The sequence below is a fragment of the Manacus candei genome, unplaced genomic scaffold (genome assembly GCF_025592945.1).
Source record: "Manacus candei isolate 608988 ecotype Guabito, Panama unplaced genomic scaffold, ASM2559294v1 h1tg000026l, whole genome shotgun sequence".
Taxonomy (NCBI): Eukaryota; Metazoa; Chordata; class Aves; order Passeriformes; family Pipridae; genus Manacus; species Manacus candei.
The window spans coordinates 1,638,431-1,661,940 of NW_026138074.1; the positions used below are offsets into that span (position 1 = coordinate 1,638,431).

At 38.2% G+C, this 23,510-nt stretch overlaps 1 protein-coding gene across 5 annotated transcripts in view; it reads left to right on the forward strand.

The window, feature by feature from the left end:
- The window catches only part of TRAK1 (trafficking kinesin protein 1), a 130,018-nt gene that overhangs the window by 20,511 nt on the left and 85,997 nt on the right, over window positions 1-23,510 (forward strand). Inside the window, exon 1 of one of the 5 annotated variants that reach the window (XM_051789188.1) lies at window positions 5,163-5,325. The exons of 1 other annotated variant lie outside the window; for it this stretch is intronic. In XM_051789188.1, coding sequence (XP_051645148.1) covers window positions 5,240-5,325 — 86 coding nt within the window. In that variant the 5' untranslated portion in view covers window positions 5,163-5,239. Of the gene's footprint in view, window positions 1-5,162; window positions 5,326-23,510 lie in introns of those variants that run through there. 3 more of the 5 variants (XM_051789189.1, XM_051789194.1, XM_051789195.1) reach the window with 3 other exon arrangements.

The window sequence follows — 23,510 nt, forward strand, 5'->3', positions numbered from 1 at the left end:
TTGGAGGCAGAGGGAATTTGGGCCTGAGGGAAGGATAGCATATGCATGCTGTCTGCTTTTCTTCTGGGAACCTCCTGACACTGTTTTGGGGGCTCTTAGCATAATTGGGATGACACCAAGCCAGTTCTTATTTCAAACCAGCTGACTGTCTATTCAGTTTGTGCTGCCTGCCGTTCTTTAAACTGATTTCAGAAAAAAGCCATACAGTCTTCAGTACCTGTTTGCCATCTGGAACAGGAGGCTCCCGTGTGGATAGAGGCAGATGTACTGAATGTTTGATGCAGCCTTCTGCAGCTGCTGCCTGTTACTGCAGGCTGTACCTGGCTCTGATCTCTGTTCCTCAGCCAGTCCCTGTGGGTCCCTGGCATGGACGCCTGTGCAAGTCTATCAAATGTCTGCTGAACTCTCTTAATTAATAATCACTAAAGTTTCCTTCTTTCCTCTTTTTCCTAAGAGCTCTTTTCATTCATATACATGGTAGGAGCATCACTGCTTGTCTTCTATGCTGTCCTTTCTTGTTAATGTGGAATGGTAAAATTCCTTTTAAATTAATCTTCCTGCTCTGTTCATGCTAGTATATGTTGTAAAACCAAGGTATGAATTGTTTGATGTATTTCAAAGGAACAAAATTTGCACACTCCAGACTAAGGAAGAACTTGTTCTTTCCATCTTTAGATATGAAGAATGACCCACAGTGGTTGATTCAAACTGAAACCCACTTGTTTACTTGACCCATCATGTGGAGACACACTTGCAGCTCCTAGTGTCTTGTGTGGTGTGGAGATGTGTCCTGAGCACACGGTGTGTAAAGGAAGAGGACAGAGGTGGGAAGGAGGCCTCAGGGTTTCTTTGGTATGTTTTAATCCTTAGTAAAACTTTCCCTGCTAGTATCTGAAATGGGTGAATTCAGATAGGTGACCTTTTTGTATAATTTGTGGATGGAGTTGAATTGGGTACTGCTATAGGGATAACATAAGACAGAGGCAGGGAGTGATGTTTTGTAATCTGTTGCTTTCTACTTCTGCCCCCAAGGGTTTTTTTCTCTATATATTGTGCAGATTGGTAAAAAGCCTCTGTGTTTTCCTTCAGTTTGTGTGGTTTTTTTGGGAGTGGGGATGGTGGTTGCTTTGGGGTTTGTTTTTCATGGTGTAGGATTGCCAAGGCAGAAAAGGAGTATTAGGGGAACAAGCTGCTTTTGTTTTAGTCTTATTTCTGAGGTTGAGTTGCTTTTAACTTCTTTTAATACTAGACCACAAATGTCCATTAGATGAGAAGGAAAGTGGAAACAGTTCCTGTGTTACACTGCTCAAGCCTATATTTGCAAGATCTTAAATCTCTGTATATAAATTCTGAACTTTGTCTGTATTTGGCTTATAGCTATAAGTAGCCATGCAACTTATTTTACACTTTTAATATTAAGACAGTCTACTACTCTGCCCATTTGGTCAGAGAATAATCTGCTGTTTACTGACTATGCCTGGGCATCTGAAAAGCTGAGACACATTCCAAATGTTCTAGTAGTGAATAATAATTTATCCTGCCTACGTACAGTGTTTTCACAGAAGCTGCAGGGGAAGGATTTCAGCTTGAACACATACTTGCTTGTGTGGGTATGAAAGGGCAGTGAGGGGATATTCCTCACTGAAAAAATGATCCACAGTTTTCTCTGTAAACTTTCTTGGTCCATCATTAGGATCTTTACACTCACTGTGCCAGTCAGTATTGGTTACTACAAAGGACGAATTTTTATTACCTTCATTAGTAAAAACTACACTAGTTATTAGTACAGATAAGTGACATCTTCTTCCAATCTCTCTTCAGATTGTTTTTAAAGACAATGACCTTTTCATTCCTCATCACCAAGCTAAGATGGTAGTGAAAGTTATATTAAAACCTAACAAAATAAAATAGTTTAGAAACATTGAGTTGAAATACATTGCAGGTAAAAGAAATCAAGAAATTTTGTGCTCTGCATGTGGGCTTATTATAATTTTTTGGTATTGTTGTTGAGGTGGTTTTTTTGCATAGCAAATGAACTATCAAAGAATAGATGTGCCAGACAGTAGACTTACCTTGCTTCAAATATCTCTGCAGTACTTTCACAAAGCAGACTGTCTCGAGGATATGCAGTGAGAGTAGATGGATGATGTAGGTCATGCTGTACTGGATTGTTCCTACTATGGTGGCATAATGTTTTATGGCTAGGGAGGAGACATCTAGTTAATGCCTTGAAGTTTTGAAGGTTGTATAGTGTCAGCAAGGTGACCTCTTAAAAATCTGTGTGTACATAGCACCAAATAACTGTTTGCTTTTTGCTTAAAGAAGTCCTTTGATTCTATGATTTTGCAAAATCTGGAGCCATGCCCAGGTGTCCAAATCTGTCATTTGCCGCTCTCCCTTTAGTTGTTAAAATTTTGTCTTCCCATCCTTCAGGACCAGAACTGATTGCACTTCTGCCAGAATTTAATCTCTTTATGTACTGCCAGCATCTTGAGTAAAATATGCTTTGGGATTTATACATGCCATCCAATTTATTTTTTAATTTTTTTTTAAAGAGTTGTCTGTGGGGGCATTCGGGAAGAGTTTATTCAGGTACTGCTTAGCAGAGTGTCTTGACAGAAACTGCTGTGAAAGTGAGATGAATGGTTCTTGATTCCTTTATTTAACAATAAACAAATTATTTAAGTTGGAATGGAGTAGGCATAGATGAGGAAAGTGGAAAAAGTTCCTGTGTTACAGTGTTCAAGCCAATTTTTCAAGATTTTAAATCTCTATGAATTCTGAACTTTGTCTGTATTTGGCTTATAGCTTTCTTGCAGTAGCCATATAACTTATTTTATTCTTTTATCATTAAGACAGTCTATTCCTGTGCCCATTTGCTTGGAGTATAATCTGCTGCTTACTGACTGTGCCTGGGTATCTTGAAGGTCAGAGGTGTACTGATGTGGCAGTTCACATCCAGAATTACATACAAAGCAGTGACTTCTGTTTTGGAATAAGCTTTGTCGAATAATAAACCCAAGCAAATCTAATACAAGATTTAGTTGCCAGTCAACTAGAGTTAAATCCTAATTTATCTCACTCTATATTTAACAGTGGCACAGCCTGGCAGAGGATAAATAATCTTACTGTCAGTTCATTCTTGATTATAGTGTCAGCAAATGTTCCTACTGCTGAAGGTACATGGGCAAGACAGATGGAAGGTGGTAATTACATGGACTCATTGGGAAACCTATAGGAAAAATGTTGCTTGAAAAATTACTAGTTCTAAGAAAAACTGAGTTTTGTAACTTACCTTAAAAATGAATTAAAACAAAAAATTTCAGAAGATAGTTTATCTGCTGTGAAACATCTGTTAAAATCCCAACTTGTACACAAAGGGTATGAACAGGAAATCTGTCTCTTAGTTCTGTGTGTTGCTGAAATGAACATTTTCTCTGCAATTTTAACCTTTAAAAGTATTTTATTACCTTCCCTGGCCACTGAAAATACTGTATTTGCATATTGCTGCAAATATTCACTCTGGATTGTCTTTAACTGATTGCTGAAGACCTACTGCTGTCTTTCTTTCTTTCCCTTTTCCTTTTTTTGCACTGTTGCAGAAGAAAGGAAACTTCAGGGAAATATTTTCGTTCATTACTTTGAATCTTTTTGCTTCACTATCAGGCTCAAATTTAATTTCTTCTATTGCAGGTGTTTCAGTTCAAGCTTAAAAATATTGAAGTGCACATGGGAATAGTTTTATATTTGCATATGTAAATCACCTCATCAAATCCACCACTCACCATATGGCTAATTTCAGTTTGCTGTAATCACAGCCTGATACTCAGAACAGTTCTGCACTTCAGAGTATTGAAACTGTATGAGTCAGGACTGTTGTGAAGCAGGAAAACGGTGGTGTGAAAAGGCACTGGGAATACCTGTAGCTCCACTGATAAAGTAAATGACAGTTTATGTATCTGAAAGGCTGGATGGTAACCAGGCATACAATTATGCTCAACCTTGAACTGAAGAATAATCATAGAATCAGAATGGTTTGGTTTGGAAAGGATTGGAAAGGACCCTCAAAGGAATAAAGAGGTGACTGAATGCAACTCCATCCAAAAACATGCACGGATGTAAAGGATACTTTTGATTAGAACTGGGTTGTCAGCAGCCAAAAGCTTGATGCAATAGGAAGCACTGTAAATAAGCATTGATGTAACTGTGAGCCCTTTGAAAAAATACAATTGAAATTTTTAAAATCTAGGTTTTTCAGGGAGGGAGTTGCATTTCATATCTACCAAGATTGAAAAGTTTATCCTTGGTGCAGGCTTACCCCTGGAAGACAATGTTCATGCATCCTTTGTTTTGACACAAAAAGTTGGATCAGTTCACAAAAAGAATTGCTTCTAGAAGAAGTGGCTGCAATGGCACACTTGTCCTTAATGTGAGAATACAGGAGGCTGACTGAGAAGAACTCTTGTGGTTTGTTTTGGAGGAGAAGTTAAGGAAGGAAATGGCTCATGGTTTTCTTGAGGAATGATAAAGTATTTCCAAATTCTTAAAACTCAGAAGTTTGAGGTGACAGGTAATGCACTATATAAAAAATGCCATTTTGAGAAGGGCGAAGTTTGTGATTGGCTTTACTTTAAAAGGTAATTTTGGCAAAACGGGGTTTAATTTGTGGTAGTATTTGTGTACTGCCAGATAAGCTTGTAACTCTATTCTCTCATCAATGTTTAAAGACTTAGAGCAGAAAGCCTTAGCCTTTTGAGCTATATGCAGTTTTAAAGTACTGCTTTATTTTGCTCTGTAGATAAATCTTACTAGTTGTGTGAAGATTCTGGAAACATTTTGCAGTGTTTTCATATGGTATACACTTCCCTGTTCCTGCTTTCTATGTGATGTTTAAAAGGAAAAGGTTTGCTAACATCTGTTCTGTCTAGAGGATGTTTGTGTACAGTTCTCTGTTTAGCTTTGTGCTCAAACTAAAAATTTTGGACATAGTTAAGAGTGTAGATACTGTAAAATGCACTCAAAAAATCCAGGTTTTAATGCAACAGATTGAAAAGAGGAGTAGCCTAACCCTTTTTGATTCAGTTTGGTAGTTTGTGTAGCTGCTCTGCCAAGAGAGGGTGAGGAAATTTGTGCACGAGCCAAAGTTGCAATTGCGTTCAGATGACCTTACAACATCAAGAACCGCTCATGTGGGGGAAACACAAATAGGAGCGACACTTACAGCGAGCCTGCTAGCCAAATGGTGAAATTCTGGAGGAGAAAAGGAGACACAAGAAAGGAAGAATGCTATGCAGAGGATCAGGAGCAAAAGGAGTTGAAAGTCAGGTACAACAGTGGCTGCTACGAAGCTGTAATCCCCCAGTGCTGTTTGCCTCTTTTAGAGCGTAGCTTTGACTGTAGTATGTGTGTAGGGTGTGTGCAGAGGCATTGCTAGCCATGATTTAAAGTAATTTGGACAAAAGAAAGGAACATGGCAAATGCTGCTTTAGTACTTTTCATTTCCCCTGACTCAGCAGTTTAGTTGAATGCTGTTTTTCCACTATTGCACTGCATAACACTGCCTGGTGTCTTTCTCAAATAGTGCTGAGCTGAGCTGCTGTTGTGTTCTCACATGCAAGTTTAGTCTGGTGGGGCAGGGGAATAAACTTGTGCTTTGATGTTCAGAATTCGGGTATTGACAGTCTACCGTGCTTGAAAGGGCCAAGAGTCACTGCTAACTGTGGCTGAGTTCTCCCTCCCTGCCTCCATGTCTTAACAGTAGCCCTAGTAAGCTGGCATGTTATTTAAAATGCTGCCACCATAAGATTTTTTTGAGAATAAACCAGAAGGAATCTGAGATAACTAATATTTTTAAGGTTACAGATGAAACTGCTTTGGGCATCAGGTATTTTAAGTTGTGATATTATTATTAAACAAATGTGGTGGGAGCAGGCAAATTAATGCAAGAGGAATTACTTACACAGTTTTGCAGACTTTCAGCTGCAAAGAAATTGTAGTTATTTGAAATACTCGTATTGTCCTATATTTGTAAGACAATTTATTTGTCACTGATTTCTACTGGCAATTCGGGAGCATCTGAGGCAGGAAATGTGTTAATATTTATATGCCATGTATATTAATCTTTGTGTATGCTGAGAAACAATTTGTTGAAGTATGCTATTAGTGATGCCTGTCTGACTGGTATCCTGGACTTCATTCTGTTTTTAAAATGAAAATTCCTACAATGTAAGGAGCTTAGATGAGAATGTTTCCTTTGAAACACAAGATAACTTGGACTGGGGATGTTGTCATTTTATTAAGCTTATTTTCTGGATGTGGTTTGCTTTTTTTATCTGTATGTAAATTTTAAACCAGAACTTTAAAACAGAAAAAAGTAAAATGGTTAGAAATTAATGCATTAATTATGAGTGATATGAACTATTTTCATGTTTAGAACTTTCTTTTAAGAATAATTTTATTTTTTAAATCTAATGGCTCTGAAATATTAGATTGCTGTTGGAGAGTTACATTCTTTTGTTCCGGTTGGCTGGAATGCAGGAAAGCTGTTCAGATTCCCTTCCCCAACTTGATCTTCAGTGCTATAAACAAGTGAGGAACAATTCTTCATAAATTCTTTTTGCTACTGTACTACTTGGCTGTGTCTGAACTCTGTTAAAAGAATGAATATGCTTAGTGAATTTGCAAAAAATACTTGCAACTACTTCTAATCAAGTTAAAATGAGAAATCAAGTTTAACTTTATTTTTACATGCTCTTAGTTACAAAACCCATTTCAACTCAGAGCCAAAGTAGTTTAAAGAGCATTTCTATCATTGAGATCTTTTTAGCTTTGGAATATTGCCCATAATAGTTGTTCCTTGCTCTGTGATTGACAAACCTGAAGGAAGCTGATATTTCTTAATGAAAATCTTTGCATTTTAAAACTTTATAAAAATAGTTTGGGTGTGCTCTACCTGAAAAACCTAAAATCCTTAACACACTCAAAAATCTCAGTGTTACAGTTGTTTTCAGACTATTGTAGGGAAGCAGAGGGAAGAAAATGAGATGTTTTTGTAGAGCTTTTAGCATCTGTAACACGATGTTGCAAATTATGGGAGTATGATTGTAGTTGGACAGAGATGGAGTTCATATCAGGCAGAAAGAATACCCTTATTGTTAGTTCTTTTTACTCTCCTTTGTCAGTCTCCACTAGTGCAGGTAGGATTACATTGCAACCAAGTGCACTTAAATTCTAGTAGAAGCCCATGTTCACTGGGATTAGATCTAAAGTGTTCTTAAGTGAAGTAATCTGATGGGTTCTTGTTCATTGTTGTATGGCTTACTTTTTTTCCCTCAACTCCTGCTTCACCCCGATAAAGAACATAAATGTACGGCGAGTATTTACTCACACATACTTCTTTTATCTTTGAGGTAAGTCTGCTTCCAGTGAGGTACTTGCATTCATCACAGGGTGGCTCAGAATTTGTCCTCACTGTTTTTTATTTATCTCTAAAATACAGAGGAACAGCTGCCTTGCACAGGTGTTGAGCAATTTTCAGTTCTTGTGGAGAGTCTTTTTGAAGGAACATATTAAAAGAAGTATTTTCAATATATTTACTACTTCTCAAACCCCCTTCCATGCTCTACTTTGTGTATCCCAGGTGTTGCTGTTTAATATATGTGCTGCTATGAAATGGAGTGCATTTGCAATCTGGTGTACTGTCTACTAAGAAGAAAAATGGAAGGCAGAGAAAATTTATGTGAAAGGTGCTGTAAGAAGCAGACCTGTACTGGGAGATAGATCTTCAGTGAGCAGTTTGGTTATCCAGGTGTGAAGGGAGCTTGAATGGAAGCAAATGGTAGGTCTGTACTAAAACTTGCAGTCTTTACAGGCTAGCAAGAAAACAGAGTAAGTCTGTTAAGTCTTTAAGCAGAACTGAAGGTATTGGGACTGATTTATAATGCATTTACTAGCCTTCCTAACTCGGACTTCAGTTGGAATTATTGTGAGACAACTCATTTCAAATATGAAGTTAAAGACTGAGGTGAATTTGTGGCCTTTCAGGGCAGTACAACTTGCCTTCAAGTCATCATGGGCCTGTACAGGAATTACTGGGAAAACCTAAGGATTGGAAGTGATAGGAAAGTATTTCACCTTTTTTTTCCATGTTGTTAGATTTTCAACTACTGAAATAATTTTTCTCATCAACTGGGATACTTTTGCCTTTGATCTCACCTCATTCTGAAATCCTTTTTCTCTGAAAGAGATGAAATGTGCTTCCTGATGTCACATGAATTCATACATGTAAGGTTTCATCAGAGAACTGGAACTGAAGGTGAAAAATGTAGCTGACAAACTTTCAGTAGAGAAGATGCAGAAAGAATAGCTGTCTAGATAGCCTCTAAAAATCATGTGAACTTTAAGCCACTCAAGAGCTTAATTTAGTGAAAGACTGGCTGGAGAGGCTTAATATAGATAGCTCAGATATCATGTGGAAACTCCAATATAGACATGTATTGATATAAGAGACCTTGAGCTTATTTTTATTTGTTCCTGGTCAGATTGTTTGTTTGATTCTCTCCCTTAACCCCATTCTTTATTCTCAGGAAATGCAGTTAATTGGCAGCTGTTACTGCACAACTACACCAAACTAACAGGAGAATGAAGGAAAATTGACCTTTCAGTGTTGACACTTGTTCTGATTTAGTCAGTTTTCAGTGGAGTCTGAAAGTTTACTAAGTAAACTTTTTTGGTACTGCTCCTGATAACAAGCTAAACAAGTAGTGGCTCTGATTAGGATATCCTTCTCCTTGCTGAGAAGCATTGGTGACTCTTGAACATTGCTCTTCCTTTTCTTTCCATAAGGGAAGTTCTTGAAGTGGTGAGAGAGACAAATGCGGTAGGGTAGGTGTCTCCAAGTTGAGAGGAAAGCAGGTAAGTTAGTTCAGATGCATGACCTTCTCAGTGCCTTCCTTCCAATGTAAAACAAAACAAAAGAAAACAAACGTGAGTTTAAGTGTTTATCTTGAAATGGCAAAGTCTGTAATCAGTTAGATTCTCTTAAAGAAAGATGCACGTTCACTGGGATTTCTACTCTTTTTTTTTCTTTTTTTTTCCTTTTTTTTTTTTTTTGTAAGTTGTGCTTTAGAACTAGTTTACTTGTATATTTCCCAATAGTGTAGCTTCAAATTATAACTATTACATCAACAGCACAGTAATTTTTTAACTCTGTTCAGAAAACTTGTTTCTTGCCTGGTCATTAACAAGACATCAGTAGGAAAGTCACAGTTGTAACTGATGTGACTTGCTCTCTGATGAAAATGTCATGGGAAAAACAAATGGACAAGTGGATTCCCTGTATGTTTACAGTAGCCATGGAAAGTTGTGCTTTGCTAAAATCTCTATCAGGCTTGGGAAAAAACCCATCCACACTCTAAATCTTTACTTTAAAGAAGTTATGTTTTCAAGTATCACTTCAACTCTTAACAGAAATTTATTTGGGATAAAATTATACTGTTGGTCTGGAAGAGTTGGGAGTTTGAACTACCAAGAAAAAATGCTTCTGAAGATGTGTTCAAAGTCTGGAGTGGGTAGTGTTGATATCACTCCGAGACTTGCTAAAATTACAGTCCTTAATGCAATCACCATTTATGACATGTAATCGTACTTATGGATCTGTAACTTCATAACTGGAGAATTCAGTTTGGGAAGTAACATTATGAAAACCAGAGTGTTGTCCTCCATGTGAACAACTGAATTACCTCAACATCCTTACAAAACCAGAGACAGAGTGAGTAGAACGCTTCCATGTTCAAAAACTTTTTAAACTGATTGTGATTGTTCCACGACTTCAATTCTCAGCCAACAAAGATGACTTTGATGAGCCATATAGAATAAGGTTGGGAATAAGAGACAGACCAAGGCTTTTAGTGGTCGGTTGCAGAGTTTTTGCTGTAATGACACAAGAACTCTGTTGTTCATCCTTTTTAAGTAAGTCACAGTACTTCTTCTCTGGTAGCACTGGGTGATGGTACTTGCAGAAGTTAGTAATCTATACAGGGAGGGCAGTTTTGTGTATGAAGTTTTTAAGTCTGGCTTGCTTTTTCTGTGTTTTTCTGAGAGATGGCGAGTTCCTTTTGAATTAAAAAATTGCCAATACAGATGCAGTGAGTCAAGATGATTTTTTTTTTTGGTAAGATGAACAAATAACTGGATGTTTTTGGTGTTAAAACATTCTATTTGATTAATTAAGTGCCATCAGAATTATTCACCATTCTCAAGGCTTGATGGAAACATGCCTTGCATAACTGGCCTTTAATTCTTTAGCCCAGGACTTCAGGTAGTAAATGATCTCATGTACATTTTTCTGTAGCAATCACAACATGCAATGAAGCCACAGAACCCACAACACAGATATCCATACAAAAGTGACCCGGGCAAGCCTTTTAGTTTCCCAGTCTGTTTTATCGCTGTTTTAGAGCGTAAAAAATAACTTTGAATGTTGAGATTGTTGCGCTTGCCTACAAAATGTTACATGCATTGTTACACGTTGCTTCTGAAGGCTTGCAGAGAAACAATCATGGAAGACTGCTGAATTGCCAAATAATATGTATTTAAGTGTACTTCAAATTATCAGTGTGTTTCTGGAGTATTCAGATTTTAGTCAGTATTGCTTATGATGCAAAAACCTTCAGCTTTCTGAGATTGCCTATAAAGTATCTTATCACCTAGGGTAAAAAAATATGTGTTCTGTCTGTGATGGACGTGGTGGGCAGGTAGTAAAGGCTTCCCTAACTCAGCAAGCCATTCTTTAGTCTTCCTTTTCAGGCCCTTGTGTCATCAGACTGAGCTGTGGGGCTGTTACTAGGCTCGCAGAAATGTTTTCCCCGATAATGTGCGTGTCCTGTAGTTGAGAAGCTATTTTTAGCAGTCTGGTTAGACTCCTAGAGTCGCTGAGGGACACAGCCCTGGCTGAGAGCTGTAGAAGGGAGCTGCCAATGGTTTGGAATGGGAGGGGAGAAAATGGTGCCTTTCATGCCCAACTGTGTTTTTCTGTTTTTGACTATGTTGTTATTTCCTGGTAACTTGCAAATAAAAGGCACATTTGTCAGGTTTGTTCACTTCAGTTTGGCTAGAAATAATATCTGTGTTTTTTGAGGGGAAAATCAGTAGAAGCATGGGTGGAAACTTCAGTTTTCACTGTGATGATGTTCAAGGGCTGCCTGGATCTCAACAGACACCTTTTAATACAGTGAATCCGAGAAGTGCTGCTCTTCACTATGTTAGTGGAAAGGCTAAGAGACATTTTGGATGAGGTAGGAGTTACATTAATTTATGCCTTACATTGGCTTTTCTGCCAGACTTTGCACAGTAACCAGAGAAAGCTGAGGTAGACAACAGTGCCACTGAAAAAGGAAATTGTTATAAATTGTGGAACCTTTATTTTGACCAAAATACTCAACTACAAGCAGCTTTTTAATATTTAGGATTTTATATAGAACCCCTGTGAGCTTCAATTTTATCCATTTTTTTCTTAGAACTATTATGCAGAAAAACTTCTGAGGTAGAAAAACAGCAGAAAGCAAAAGAGGACCCACGAGTTTATGTGCCTATGTGCTGCCTTATGAACTTGGGGCAAGAAAGCTGCTGTTTTTTGCGGGTGTCAGAATAGCTAGTGAGACTCCCCTAGGTACATTGCTGTGCTTTTCGTTTCCTCCCTTCCTTTTTCTTATTTTTAATGTGTTTTGTTTTAGTGCTAAAATCAAAGGTCATCGCCAGTCTTACAGTCTCCATGTGCATGTCTGAGTGAATGCATTTCTCTTCACTTTCACATTTATCTTTGCAAATAAAATCTGTGGGTGGAGAACTTTAAAATGGGATTCAGAGTGGTGTGAGTCTTCTCTAAATGACATACCTGGGAATGCTGCCACATAGCAGACACATTTCAGTGATGTGTGTTTCATTGCTGTGGGACACCAAAGACAAAATCAGGTGGGCTGTGTAAGTTGGTACTGACAGTGTTCATAAAGTAACATTCCATGCAATAGAGGGCTTGCAGGCATGCTGAAGTGAAAAACCTAACTATTTGGTGTTAGGTTTTAAATGTTCCACCATACATTCATATTGGAGTAATGCCATTTATCTTAAATGAAAAAACTTCCTTTTTTCCTTTTCTCAGTTGAAAATAACTTTCAAAACATTTGTCTTTCTTTCCTCTCACCAGTCAGGATGGGTTCCTGCTGAATATTATCTTTCTTCATTTTACCTGGTAGCGTTGGTCCTGCTCACAGTACTGTGTGGTTGCGGACTTTCATGCTACTTATGCGGTTTTATGGATTTTTTGGGGCTCTATCCAGTGGTGCAACTCTGTCTATATAGGATGTTTGTAGGAAAATTCTGCATATGGCACATCAGTTTCATTGACTCAAGTATTTCCTGCCCACCATCAGGTAGAACATGGGATGTACACTGGGTGATTTGCAAACTTGTTTAGCTAAAGTTCAGTTTTATTTTTACAGCTGTTTGTAATTTGTCTGAAGAGCACAGGCCATAATGGTTAAAACCTGGTGGCTGTGGTGGTGCCCTTTGTCGTGCAGCAAGGGGAATTGGTGATGAATGCAGACTGTACTATGGTAGCTGACCTTTAAGTATTTGGTTTTAAAGACTTGATGGCATATGCCTCTCTGCTGAGCCTGATAGTTGTGCTGAGGAACATAAAAAGTGATTGGGTCAGTGTCCTCTCTCATTGCCTTTAACTTAGCACTGTGAATGTCCTGGAAACACTGTGCAGCTGTATTACCTTCATGTGTGTGTGGAGCATGCTCAAATTCCCTTCCTGCCTTCATCTCTAGGAATATACTCTACCACTGTGCACTAACACACATCCTGCATTATATTTAACCTGATTTGTAAATAAATAAGTAAATTCAAAGAACTGAGCAGAATGGATTCATATACCTTCAGTGACATAGTTGTGATGCAGGACTGCAAAAAGAGGAAAAATATGTCTGAATTCAGAAACCTGCAGCCAAACACTGTGCCAGTAACTCACATATGCACTGTAGTTGCAAGATCTTTGTTCTAGCTGTATGTTTGGGGTTTGTGTGGTTTCTTAATTGCACTATAAATTGGTATCTCTATGTAGGGCCCTTTGAAAAGCTAATGAACGGCTTTGTTCTTCAGTGCATTCAGGTCTGAACACAATGTAAAGAATGTGGAAGAACGGAGATCTATGAAATAGCAGTATTATGCAAAAGTTTGACAGAGAAAACTTACAAAAAAATCCCCACAGATTGTACTACCAGTTGTTAAGTGATCTGTTGTCTGTTGCTGGACTTGTTTTATGCTGTTTTCCTACCTTACCATAGGTTTAGCCTGAATTAATGGAAATGAGTAGGAGTTGTGAAAAACCCTTCTGTTCCATACTGACCTGGCTGTATCAGCACTCATTTGGCAGTTGGAATCTATGGGAGGCCATATAGGTTTATTCTGTGGTGTTTCCATGCAGGCTCATAGTCTGCCCTGGCAGAATTGGTCTCTTATCTGACCTGTCTGGCATACTGTGCAACTATCTTAGCCTAGAAAGTCATGGATCCAAGTCAAGTTGCTGACCTTTTCCGCCTGCTTATTAATAAACCTTCGTGTTTCTACTGCCGTCAGTGTAGGTAGAGTGAGGCCGAGGAAGAGAGTGTTTGAGCACTGTCTCATCCTGCTGAGAAAGTGTTGGCCTTACTCAAATTGCACAGAGATACTTTGTGCTGTGGGCAGGGGTTGTGCAGGCAGCTGGTGTGGGTGTTGGTGCCTGTGGAGTCTGGACTGAACAGAAGCTTTGGAGCAAGGGCTTGAGCTGTGGAACTGCAAACCTACCATGAAAATCTGTGTATCTGTTTAAAGAGCTCTAGGAAGGTTCTGGTGCAGCTTGTCGCTACCAAGACATTTTCCCCAGAGGGGCTGTGCTAGATTTACTGCTGGTTAAAAGCTGGCTGCCTTTTTAAACTACAGGACAGTGGCTTATTTTGGCCTTGACCTGTCAGTTGCTGGTGTTGGTGATGATGGAAGTTTACAAGGGAATTATTACTAGGCTTGAGTCACGGGAAACTTATCTGTGCTTCCTGTTTTGGCCGTGGAGATTCCAACGTAATGATGAATATCAGTATGGTATTTTGGTGATGAATTTTTATATAGTTAATAAAATAGAATGCACGTGCTTCATTTAGATTTGTCTTCCTTTTCTGTTTCCATGGTGAGGGATAGGTGTATGAAAACCGAGCCACGGGACCTTACAGAGACATAAAAGCAAACAAAAGACAGAATGGAATATTGTAAAGAGACATTTTCAGAATGATGGCAGAATATTTTACAGAGAAGAACAGAAGATGGTTCTTAGTAGAAACTGAGAGTTGTGTCTTTGCTGAACCCTGCAGTTGGTACAGGTGAATAAACAGTGTATTTCTGAAAACCAAGTCTGGATCTGGAACAGCAAGGGAAATAAGGGTGGTCTAGTGTAGCCACATCTCTACTCTGCACTAGGAGTAGCTACAATATTTAATTCCCTTCATCCTGGTAGGGGAAATACTTCAGTTTTCACTTTAGAATACAGTCTTTTTTGCTTGAACTGCTGCATGAACCATTTGGACTGCTATGTTCTTCTGAAAAAAGGATGACTGAGAATTTGTTAAACAAAGCTAAAACTGTTATTTGTATGAAGCAAGTGATGGCCTGGAGATCTTTGCCGTTATTGTGTGTGCTTTTTAATGTTATTTCAGCATTTCTTGCTGAAAATTCTATTGGACCCCAAACCCTCAGGCAGATACATTATAATATTTCACCTTGCTTATGTTTAAAGCATGACTAAATTTAAATCCAAAGCTTTTCTACATGAACTGTAAAAGGAGTTAAGTAGGTTGACTTTGTCTCAGGTAAGTCACTGCCTACATAGAAATTTGAGAAAAAAACCTTTTCTATTCTATCTTTTAATGATGTGATGTGCAGCCCTTTCTATGCAAGTTCATTTTTTCCTGTCTGCCACACTAAGTTGTAAGGAGGTGCTCTCCAGACCTTCTTCAATATCAAGGAGAATTTCATATCCTCTCTTGCAGTAAAAAGGATATGATAAATCTCTGAGGTCTGCTGCAAGAACATATTGGACAGATAACTGAAAATTAATGAAGGCTTAAATAATGAAATTGAGGATGTGTCTCAAAGCAGTTTTTAATGTTAATGGTTTCATTTGTCAAATCTTCATTCCTTTTAATGTCTCTAGCTCAAATAACAGTTTGTATGTCAGAAGAGAAGTCTATATAGAGGATTTACAGAGTAGGTAGAGAGATCTGTTCCTTTCAGGAAATCCTGTGCTTATATTCAGGACTGTACTTGTAGGCCTTGCTTTTCATTTTACCTGTTGATCTTGAAATCTGAGTCTTTCACATCTCCCTTGAGAGAAGCTTGCTTCTTCATGCACAAGCCAGGAGTGTGAAATAAGGCTATTACTTTGGCTTTACTGATACTTTCCTATGGTGTCAAAACTTATCATGTTCTTCAAATGTAACCGTGGGTGCTTAAAGTCCAGAAGATGTTCCACTCTTAAAGCTGACTAAAATGTTACCGTTAGTTTGAGGAAACTGAGTGTTGGGAATGATAACTTTGCTTGTGCTAGAGTATGTATGAGTCAAGGAAAATGAATTCTAATTGTAGTTCTGAGGCTTATAGGACCATTGCTCTGCCAAGTTAGGTCATGAAAAAAACATTTTGAAGGAAGACATTTCTAAGCATCGTAAAATACTTGTTTTGAGAGAGGCTTTCTTTTAAGCTGGAGGCAGGGAATTTTAGTGATATCTTTATATTTTTCAGTGGAATAAAGAAGTGGTTCAAATGCTGTGTCTTCCAACACTGTGAACCTACACGTTGTTCTGTGCACTTTTACATTTATCAAGTGTCTGTAATATTTTACTGAATTAGTTCAGTTCCTCTTACTGCCCTAGCAAGGGTTGCTTTTTATACTATAGTGAAAAATTTCGCTTTCAGAGAAATTTCAGTTTTCTAATTAGGTTTTAGAGTACACAAAGAATAAGATACCTGATATATAGGAATAAGATTTGTCAAAGAATGATTTTCCTCATGGAAAGGTGGCTGGATTGCTTGCCCGAGGCTGTTGGTATATTCAGAATTCTTTCTGACTGGGTGCTAAGATATGAATAAGTCATAAGGCACGCTGATAAGTGGGGAACTGAATTGACTGATGGTAAGCAGGTCAGCTTGTCTAGTACACTTACAGTAATTTTTGGTCTCCATCAGTAGAGATTTTCAATTCAACAGGAGCTGTCAGGGCAGTTTGGTCAAATGCTTTCTTACTGCTTTGGTGACTAAGTGAGGCTCAGTGTCCATTACTGTCTGTTGTGTGTTTTGGAGAATATGTACATGCACACAGGAATTAATCTAAGGACAACTTCAGAACGCATCATGTTTAATGGTTATCCACAAGTATTTTCCAAAGTCAGTTTCCAAATGGTTTGGAAGAATTTGATTCATCTGTATTGAGTGAATCCAAATTTTTATTTCTGTGGTCCTTTGGGGAAAGCCACAATGCTGGATTTCGACTTCATTCTGTATCTAAGTAAGATACTGTAGACTGAAAATGGAGCAAAACCTGAGCATGTATTGCATTTAATTTGCATTTTTATTCCCTAGTTTGTGCTCTTGTGTACTTCTCCCTTGTAAGGAGATGGTTTGTTTTGGTTTTTTTGGGGTTGGTTTTTTTGTGCGTGTGCATAAATACTGTATCACAGCTTTGCTCTTGCTATGTTGATGTTAATGCTGCTGGAATTCTAAAAAACTCTGTTCTAAAATCTTTGCTTGTATGACTTCGTCTTTAATGGCACTAAGCCATGGATAATTGGCTCAGTTTCCTAAAATTCCACAGCCTGTTGTTAAGATAAACATTTCTGGGTTCCCAAGAACACAGACACATATATATGGTAATATACTGATTATACGGAGCAGTCTTTAAACAGCAAATTCTTATTTTCCTATTTTATTCTTTGTATTTACACACAAACTTTAGAAGCAGAAAAATGACTTGACAGAATAAATGTGCCAGTTTTTAAACTACACTGTAGTGTTTTGAGGAGGGCTGTGAAATGTCCTTCTTTTGCTGTAGCCATGAGCCCCTAGGGGAGCAGAAGGGAAGCAGTCCTGAGCTGGAATGGTGTGTGTTGAGATGCGCCCTCATTAGTCAGCAGCACATGCCCCAGTTGCTGGGAAGTCCGTGTGACCAAGGCTTTGGTATAAGGCCCAGGACTGCTGGGTTATTAAGGAATTTGTTGCTTTGTTTTGTCACTCCTCAACACTGATACCTAAAGTGAACTCATGAGGCTCAGGTATCCACAAGTACTGGAGGTCTGGCTTTCTCTTGGCTGAGAAGGGCTGTGATCTGCATTCCCCCAGCCAAAGCTTCAGAGAGGGGCTGTGATTATAGAGCTCATGACAGAGCTGGGTTCAGTTCACTCATGGCCTCTCAAACAAATAGTACGTGGTGGAAAGCGTTACTCCCATATATACCTAATCAAAGATAAAAAAAAAATGGATATGAGGCCCAGATCTATTAACAGCCAGTTAAGAAATTGTGGGGTAGGTTTTGAGGAACTCTGTGCACGTGTAGGGTTGTAAGACAACCTTGAAGATGATGTAGGTTCTTACTGGATTATGCCAGTTGCTGGAGCACGTGGGAAGGCTTGCTGCCAGGAAGTGAGGGCCAGTGATGCTAGTGAGCCAAAGCAGATCATCTTAGCATCCTACTCAGAACAGGAATTGGTTGTCTGACTGTCCTTGGAGGTAAGTTTCCCAATAGTTATCTTTAAAATTGTCTCTAGCAGTAACAGGATACTTTAATTTCTTAATTTCTGGGGGGAGGAAAAAAGAAGTGATGTCCTTAGTCAATAGACTGGGTTTTGATTTGATTGTTGGGGGGTTTTTTTAATCAACTTTTTATATAATTATTCAGCTTAGTCCAAAGCAATAAACTCAGCCTGAAAATAAGTGGATCAGGACACAGGAGGTATAGTATGTGGATTTTTATTTTTTTTTTTTTGAGTTTTGTGTTTGTTTTGGTTTGGGGTTTTTTTAGGGCAATTTGCAAGGAATTTTATTCCCCTTCTGCTCTCACTATCTGTGGGCAATAAGAAACAGTAGAGAAAAACAGCAGTCTTAATTCTGTAAATATTTTCAGAAGGACAGCAATTAAAATTTGAAATAATGACACTTTTCCAATCCTGTGAAGCAGCATTTTTTTTAAAATTTAAATTATACCAAGTCTGTGTATACTTTTAAATGTCATTGTGGAGGGGGATAAATTAAAAATTCCTCCTGTAATAGGTGAAGAACAATAGTAATGCAAAACAAGATTAAAATCCCCCCCAGGTTTTAAACCATGATAAATATTTGGTTTGAGCTAGTCTGTTCTTTGTTTAGAGTTACTTGACTAAAACTCCTGACCCTAACTTGCTGGCAATTAGGTCAATTGTATTTTTGATTAAACAGTAGTAGTGGTGGTGGGAAACCAAAATATTAACATGGTCTTTTGGCTGTTTTCACTGCTTTCCCTTGCTCTTTATTGTGGTCCTGAGGAAGAAGGTATGGCTTGGCTTGCTAATCAGGATTTTAGCTTGGAATGGTAACACATTTTAATTTGAATATCTTTACTTACTTCATGCTATCTTAGGCCTAGACACTGTTCAGTGGGTTCTTGGTTTTTTTTTTTTTTGTTTTTCCCTTTATTAGTACCTAGTTCGCGTCTGTGTAGTGCATCTGTGACTCTCTGCTCTGCTCTGCTTGTGGTCAAGTGCTCTTGCTGATTCTTCCTGTGGATAGGAAGCGAGCTCAGGACTCAAGAGTGGAGACAGTGGTGTTATGTCCTCTGCTGCAGTTCAGACAAATTGTGGTCATCCCACAGCTCTTCCCAGCTAGTGGAAAAACTGTCTTTTGAAAATCTTTGAGAAGTGGGGAGTTTCATGCTCTTGTGGTCTATAAATAACAAGAACTTTTCAGGTTTCTGTTATCGCTGTTGCCACCCATATTATTTGAGGACCTGGTTTGCTGTTGGTGTAATAGGTTTTCCCCATACCTAAACTCTTTGACAAGTCTTTGGTGCCTGCTCTTTTTGTTTATTAGTATGAGGGGATATGCTGTAGATACTGTGTTAAAGTACTGAAGCGGATGTTCATGTATTCTAACTTGTACATTGGCTGTGTATGAGGCAGGGGTCCATACATACTAAATGCAACAGCACCCCAAACTCAAATTATTTGGTGGCTTGTTTTTTGTTTTATTTTGCTTTTTTAAGTTATATCTTTTCCTCATCTTCAGGAAGTATTGGTCCATGCCCTTTGGACTCATCTTGCATTGATCTACCTCAGTGAGCACCTTGCACGTGCATGGATATGAAAAGAAAGTACATGTTTGAGGTGTTTATACTTTGCATTGCCATACCTCTGACCTTTGCTTTGTTTCCAGAATTCCTCCTTTCCTGCGCATACAGTTCACATACACTCTGTACTAGTGTTGGTGATAGAACAGTTCTCCCTTTCCAAGACAGGTATGCAGCTTGTCTAGCTAAGATCTCCCAGCCAGTAGCATGATGTGTTGCAGGAAAGGCAATGCACTAATTATTGCAATACCTGTTTTCAGGTATTTTTTGTTCACTGAGAGAAGGGATGAGTGAGGAGGGCACTTTTTTTGGCCTATATTTAATAAAAGGAGAGGGAGCTATAAAAGCTCCCAGTGTAATGTGAGCCTTACATGAGGAAGAACTATTTATAGAACCCTGCAATACTTGCCTGAAGGAACTCAGAGCAAAGAGGGGCAGTGTTACATAAAGCAGGGGGAGAGCACACTTGTGCCCTCACAGCTGCTAAGGTCAAACCCAGGGCTTGTCTCACAGTGTGCTTCCACTGTCCCTTGGCCTTAGGGGAGAAGAGACTGATGGGCTCCTTCTGAAGGCCAAATCCTCGTGGTGAGAAACTTTGGTTTGTGGAGTACAGTGGGGTGGTTTTCCTTCATTTTTTTTTCTTTCTTTAAGAGGCTTATTATTTGTGGTGTTTTGATTTTATTATTTTTTGAGAAAACACAAGTGTCTTGATTGATGACTTAATGGTCAAACAAGGCCAAACAAGGTCATAGCAGCAGCTTTGGGGACCTTTGGAGGGTAAGATTTTATGCTGTACGTGGTTATACTATGGCTTAAGCAGTTTTTTGGTTATTGCTGGTGCTGTTTTGGCTTCTGTTCTCTAGTGGTGACTTTTTAATTGCAAATGACATTACCATACCACTGGCAGTTAACCAGGTATTGTTCTGGTTTTGGATGCCTTCATCAACTTAATATTTGTCAGTTATGAGGCTTTATAAAAATTGCTTTTAAAACCCCTTCAAATCTCTAGCTTGAAAATGCTCTTTAATAGTTTCATAGGCAGAAGAGACCCTCTTTAGGGAGGCAGATAACCTGAGAAGATCGTTCATAGCACGACATAGACACTGGGTGTTGATACTTTCCTGCAACATTGCATTTGGCTAGGCCAAAGAGTTCCTAACCCCACTATGAAGGAGAAGAAAAATGCCAAATAAACAATAAGTGTGGAATATAGTCTGAATGTAATATATGGCTAGGAAATCTAGACAGAATGTTTGTAAAAAGACCTTGAATGGCTTTAAAATTTTGGAGAAGGATATATAGTCTGGAGTTGTCCAAGATGCTTGTCCCTTTAATTTTTACATGAGAAATGCAGTACTTGTGTTCATGATTTTGAAGGTAAATAAACTGCTTCTCACATTCTGTCACTCATCTATGACACTTTGCCTCTTTATGTCCCTTGAGTTGGAGGTTTAACTAAGCAGTCAGCATTCTGCATGTGTTTGAAAGGCAACTTCTGAGTGGAAGCTAAACTCCCATGGTTTATAAGAGGGTATGTAATACAGTACAAGATTAAAACAACTCAGTAAATTATTTAGGATGAAATTCAGCCTTTATCTGAAAGTTAAACAGTGATTGTTTAGGTGTAAAAGCCAGACATACTGCAAATTGTTGTTTCTTTATGGTCTGACAAAGTGTGTTTATTTCGAAGAAAGCATTTTGACTGGCTTTTGAACCTACCCACTGAGAAATGGTTTTTAAATTTAAAAAAAAAAGGCAACTTTTGTAGATGCAAAATGTGAATTAGTAAAGAAATAAACAAGTTGAATGCTTGAAGCAAGTCTTATTAAGTTGCTTTGGTCAATTATTTTCCCAAATAAAAAGGGCAGACCAGCATGTTTATCTGTTTCACAGATTAGGTAGACATATAAACTAGCTTTGATTTGTTCCAGTGTCTACATGGGAAATTTTGCATCTGAAGAATTTTTTTTATGTGTGAATAAGAAGCTTGAGGGTTGTTTTTAAACAACTTAGTAAAACTTACCAGACTTAGCAAAACAGAGGCGTTTCATGGATTTCATGGATTTACAAAGTGATGTACAAAACCGGAAGAGTATTTTTGGGGGAACTCTTGCAAGTAGATAAAAGGGAAGAATTTGCACACTCTAAAACCCTTTGAAGTGTTTAACTGTCAGTTAGTACTTAGTAAATGAGAATTAGTAAATTAGTAAATGAGAATACAGGATCAGAGCTCTGTAGCTCCAGGCAGATGCAAAAAGTAGAATGCTTTCTCAGTCCCTTCATACCCTGTGGTTCTGTCTGAATTAGCAAATACTTTGGTTGGTAGGGATGGGTGGGTAGATCAAAACACTGAGGCTTCTTAAATCTTTATTACTGATTTGTGTGGGTTAGTTTAGATTAGATTTAGCTTGTCACCTTGGGCTTACTGTCCCCACTTACCTATGCAGTTTGAAGCTTCTTGAAGGAGGAAATTTAATAGGTACACACCAGATGACCTTGCAGTGATGTAACCATGGGATTGCTTGAAGTTTCATGTCCCTGTTAGACAGCAGGTAGCATTTGAAGTCCGTCTTGGAGCAGAGTTTTCAGATTCTCTTACTCAAAAGGGAATTGATTCATGTGCACCAGAGTTGGTCTGGAAAACCAGCTGGGTCACAGTAAATGGTTTTGCTTTTGCTCTAAACCAAACAGCATAGTTAAATTCTGTATGAGAGTATGCATAGCAAAAGGATGACCTGGAAGATTATAATCAGAAGATCACCGTAGGGTGCAGCTTGTGGCCCTTGGATAGCACATTAGTTGTAGGAGTTCCAACTGTTTTGTGACTGCAGTAAATGGCTCCTGTTGCAATCCAAGATGGTGATAAGAATAATGTTGCAAGATTACAGATAATGTATTTGTTGGCACTGCTGGGCTGTGGGTAGGCACATGGCTGAATAACTCTATATCTTCTGCTGCTTTTGGTGGAGGAAGAAGGATTACTTTAAGTCATTTATATATTTAGCTTTAGAGTGAGTGTTTAATGTGTTTGATGCTAAATGCAGAAAAAGTTTATCTCAAATGGCTATGAAAAAGCGAATGGTTTATTTTATTTGCTTGTATATGAAATTTGTGGTGCATGAAACTCAACCCTCTCCCCACAAAACACACTGCAAATTAAAAAATTAACTAACCTTTTTTCATGTCCAGAACCTGGAAATGGCTGACTGATGTGGAGATTTTTTTTTTTTTTTTTTTTACCTCAAAACCCTCATGTCTTGGCTGATGTAAATGTGTCTGTTAGCTTTGAACTTTTGCTTTTTGTAATCTGGGCTACCACAGGTACACTTACAGTATACCTGTAATTATATACAAGAAGTACCCAATGTACTTCTTGATCAAGTCTTAGTTACACTGCAGTCATAGTCCAGTCTATTGTGTAGGTGTACTAATAGATTATAATGCTGTTGACTGCTTATAGAATTTAAGGTCTTCATACAGGAATCAGGCAAATGCTCTGTTTTAAGCATTTATTGGGTTAGACCAAAAAAATCTGAGCATTCTTCAGAAGAGGTGTGCAGGAGCAAGTTTTTGTGTTTATGTGATGGCTCTTACGAAGTGCAGGGTTGAAATGAGTGCCTTTAACAAACGACTGACAAATAAGGGTTTTTTTCAGAGTAAAATGACCTGTGCTAAAAAGGTTTAGATGATAAACTTAAGGGAATTGTGCTTTTTCAGCAAACAGTTTTACGCTGAAGGATTAAGTTCAAACATTCCTAATTAAGTATTTCTTTAGTCCCAGTTCTGTTTTTTGGCCCCAAACTGTCATTGTATTTAGACTGGTAGAAATAGTGCAATACAGCCACTGAGGCGAAAGCTGAATTATGTCATATTAGGTAGGAGAGAGGAGTTATTTAAATCCTGTATGCAGGCTGCTCTTGGCATATGCAGTAGAAGGAATGAAATGCATTGAATTTTCATCAGGAAAAGTTATAATCTGACTTGCAAACTGTACATTTGTTTGAATGTCAGAGTAAATACAAAACTGCAACAACAATTAACATCCTCATTTAGATATCAGAAGAAGTAAATACAAAATAGTGCAATAACAATTTGTACCATCTTGTGTAAG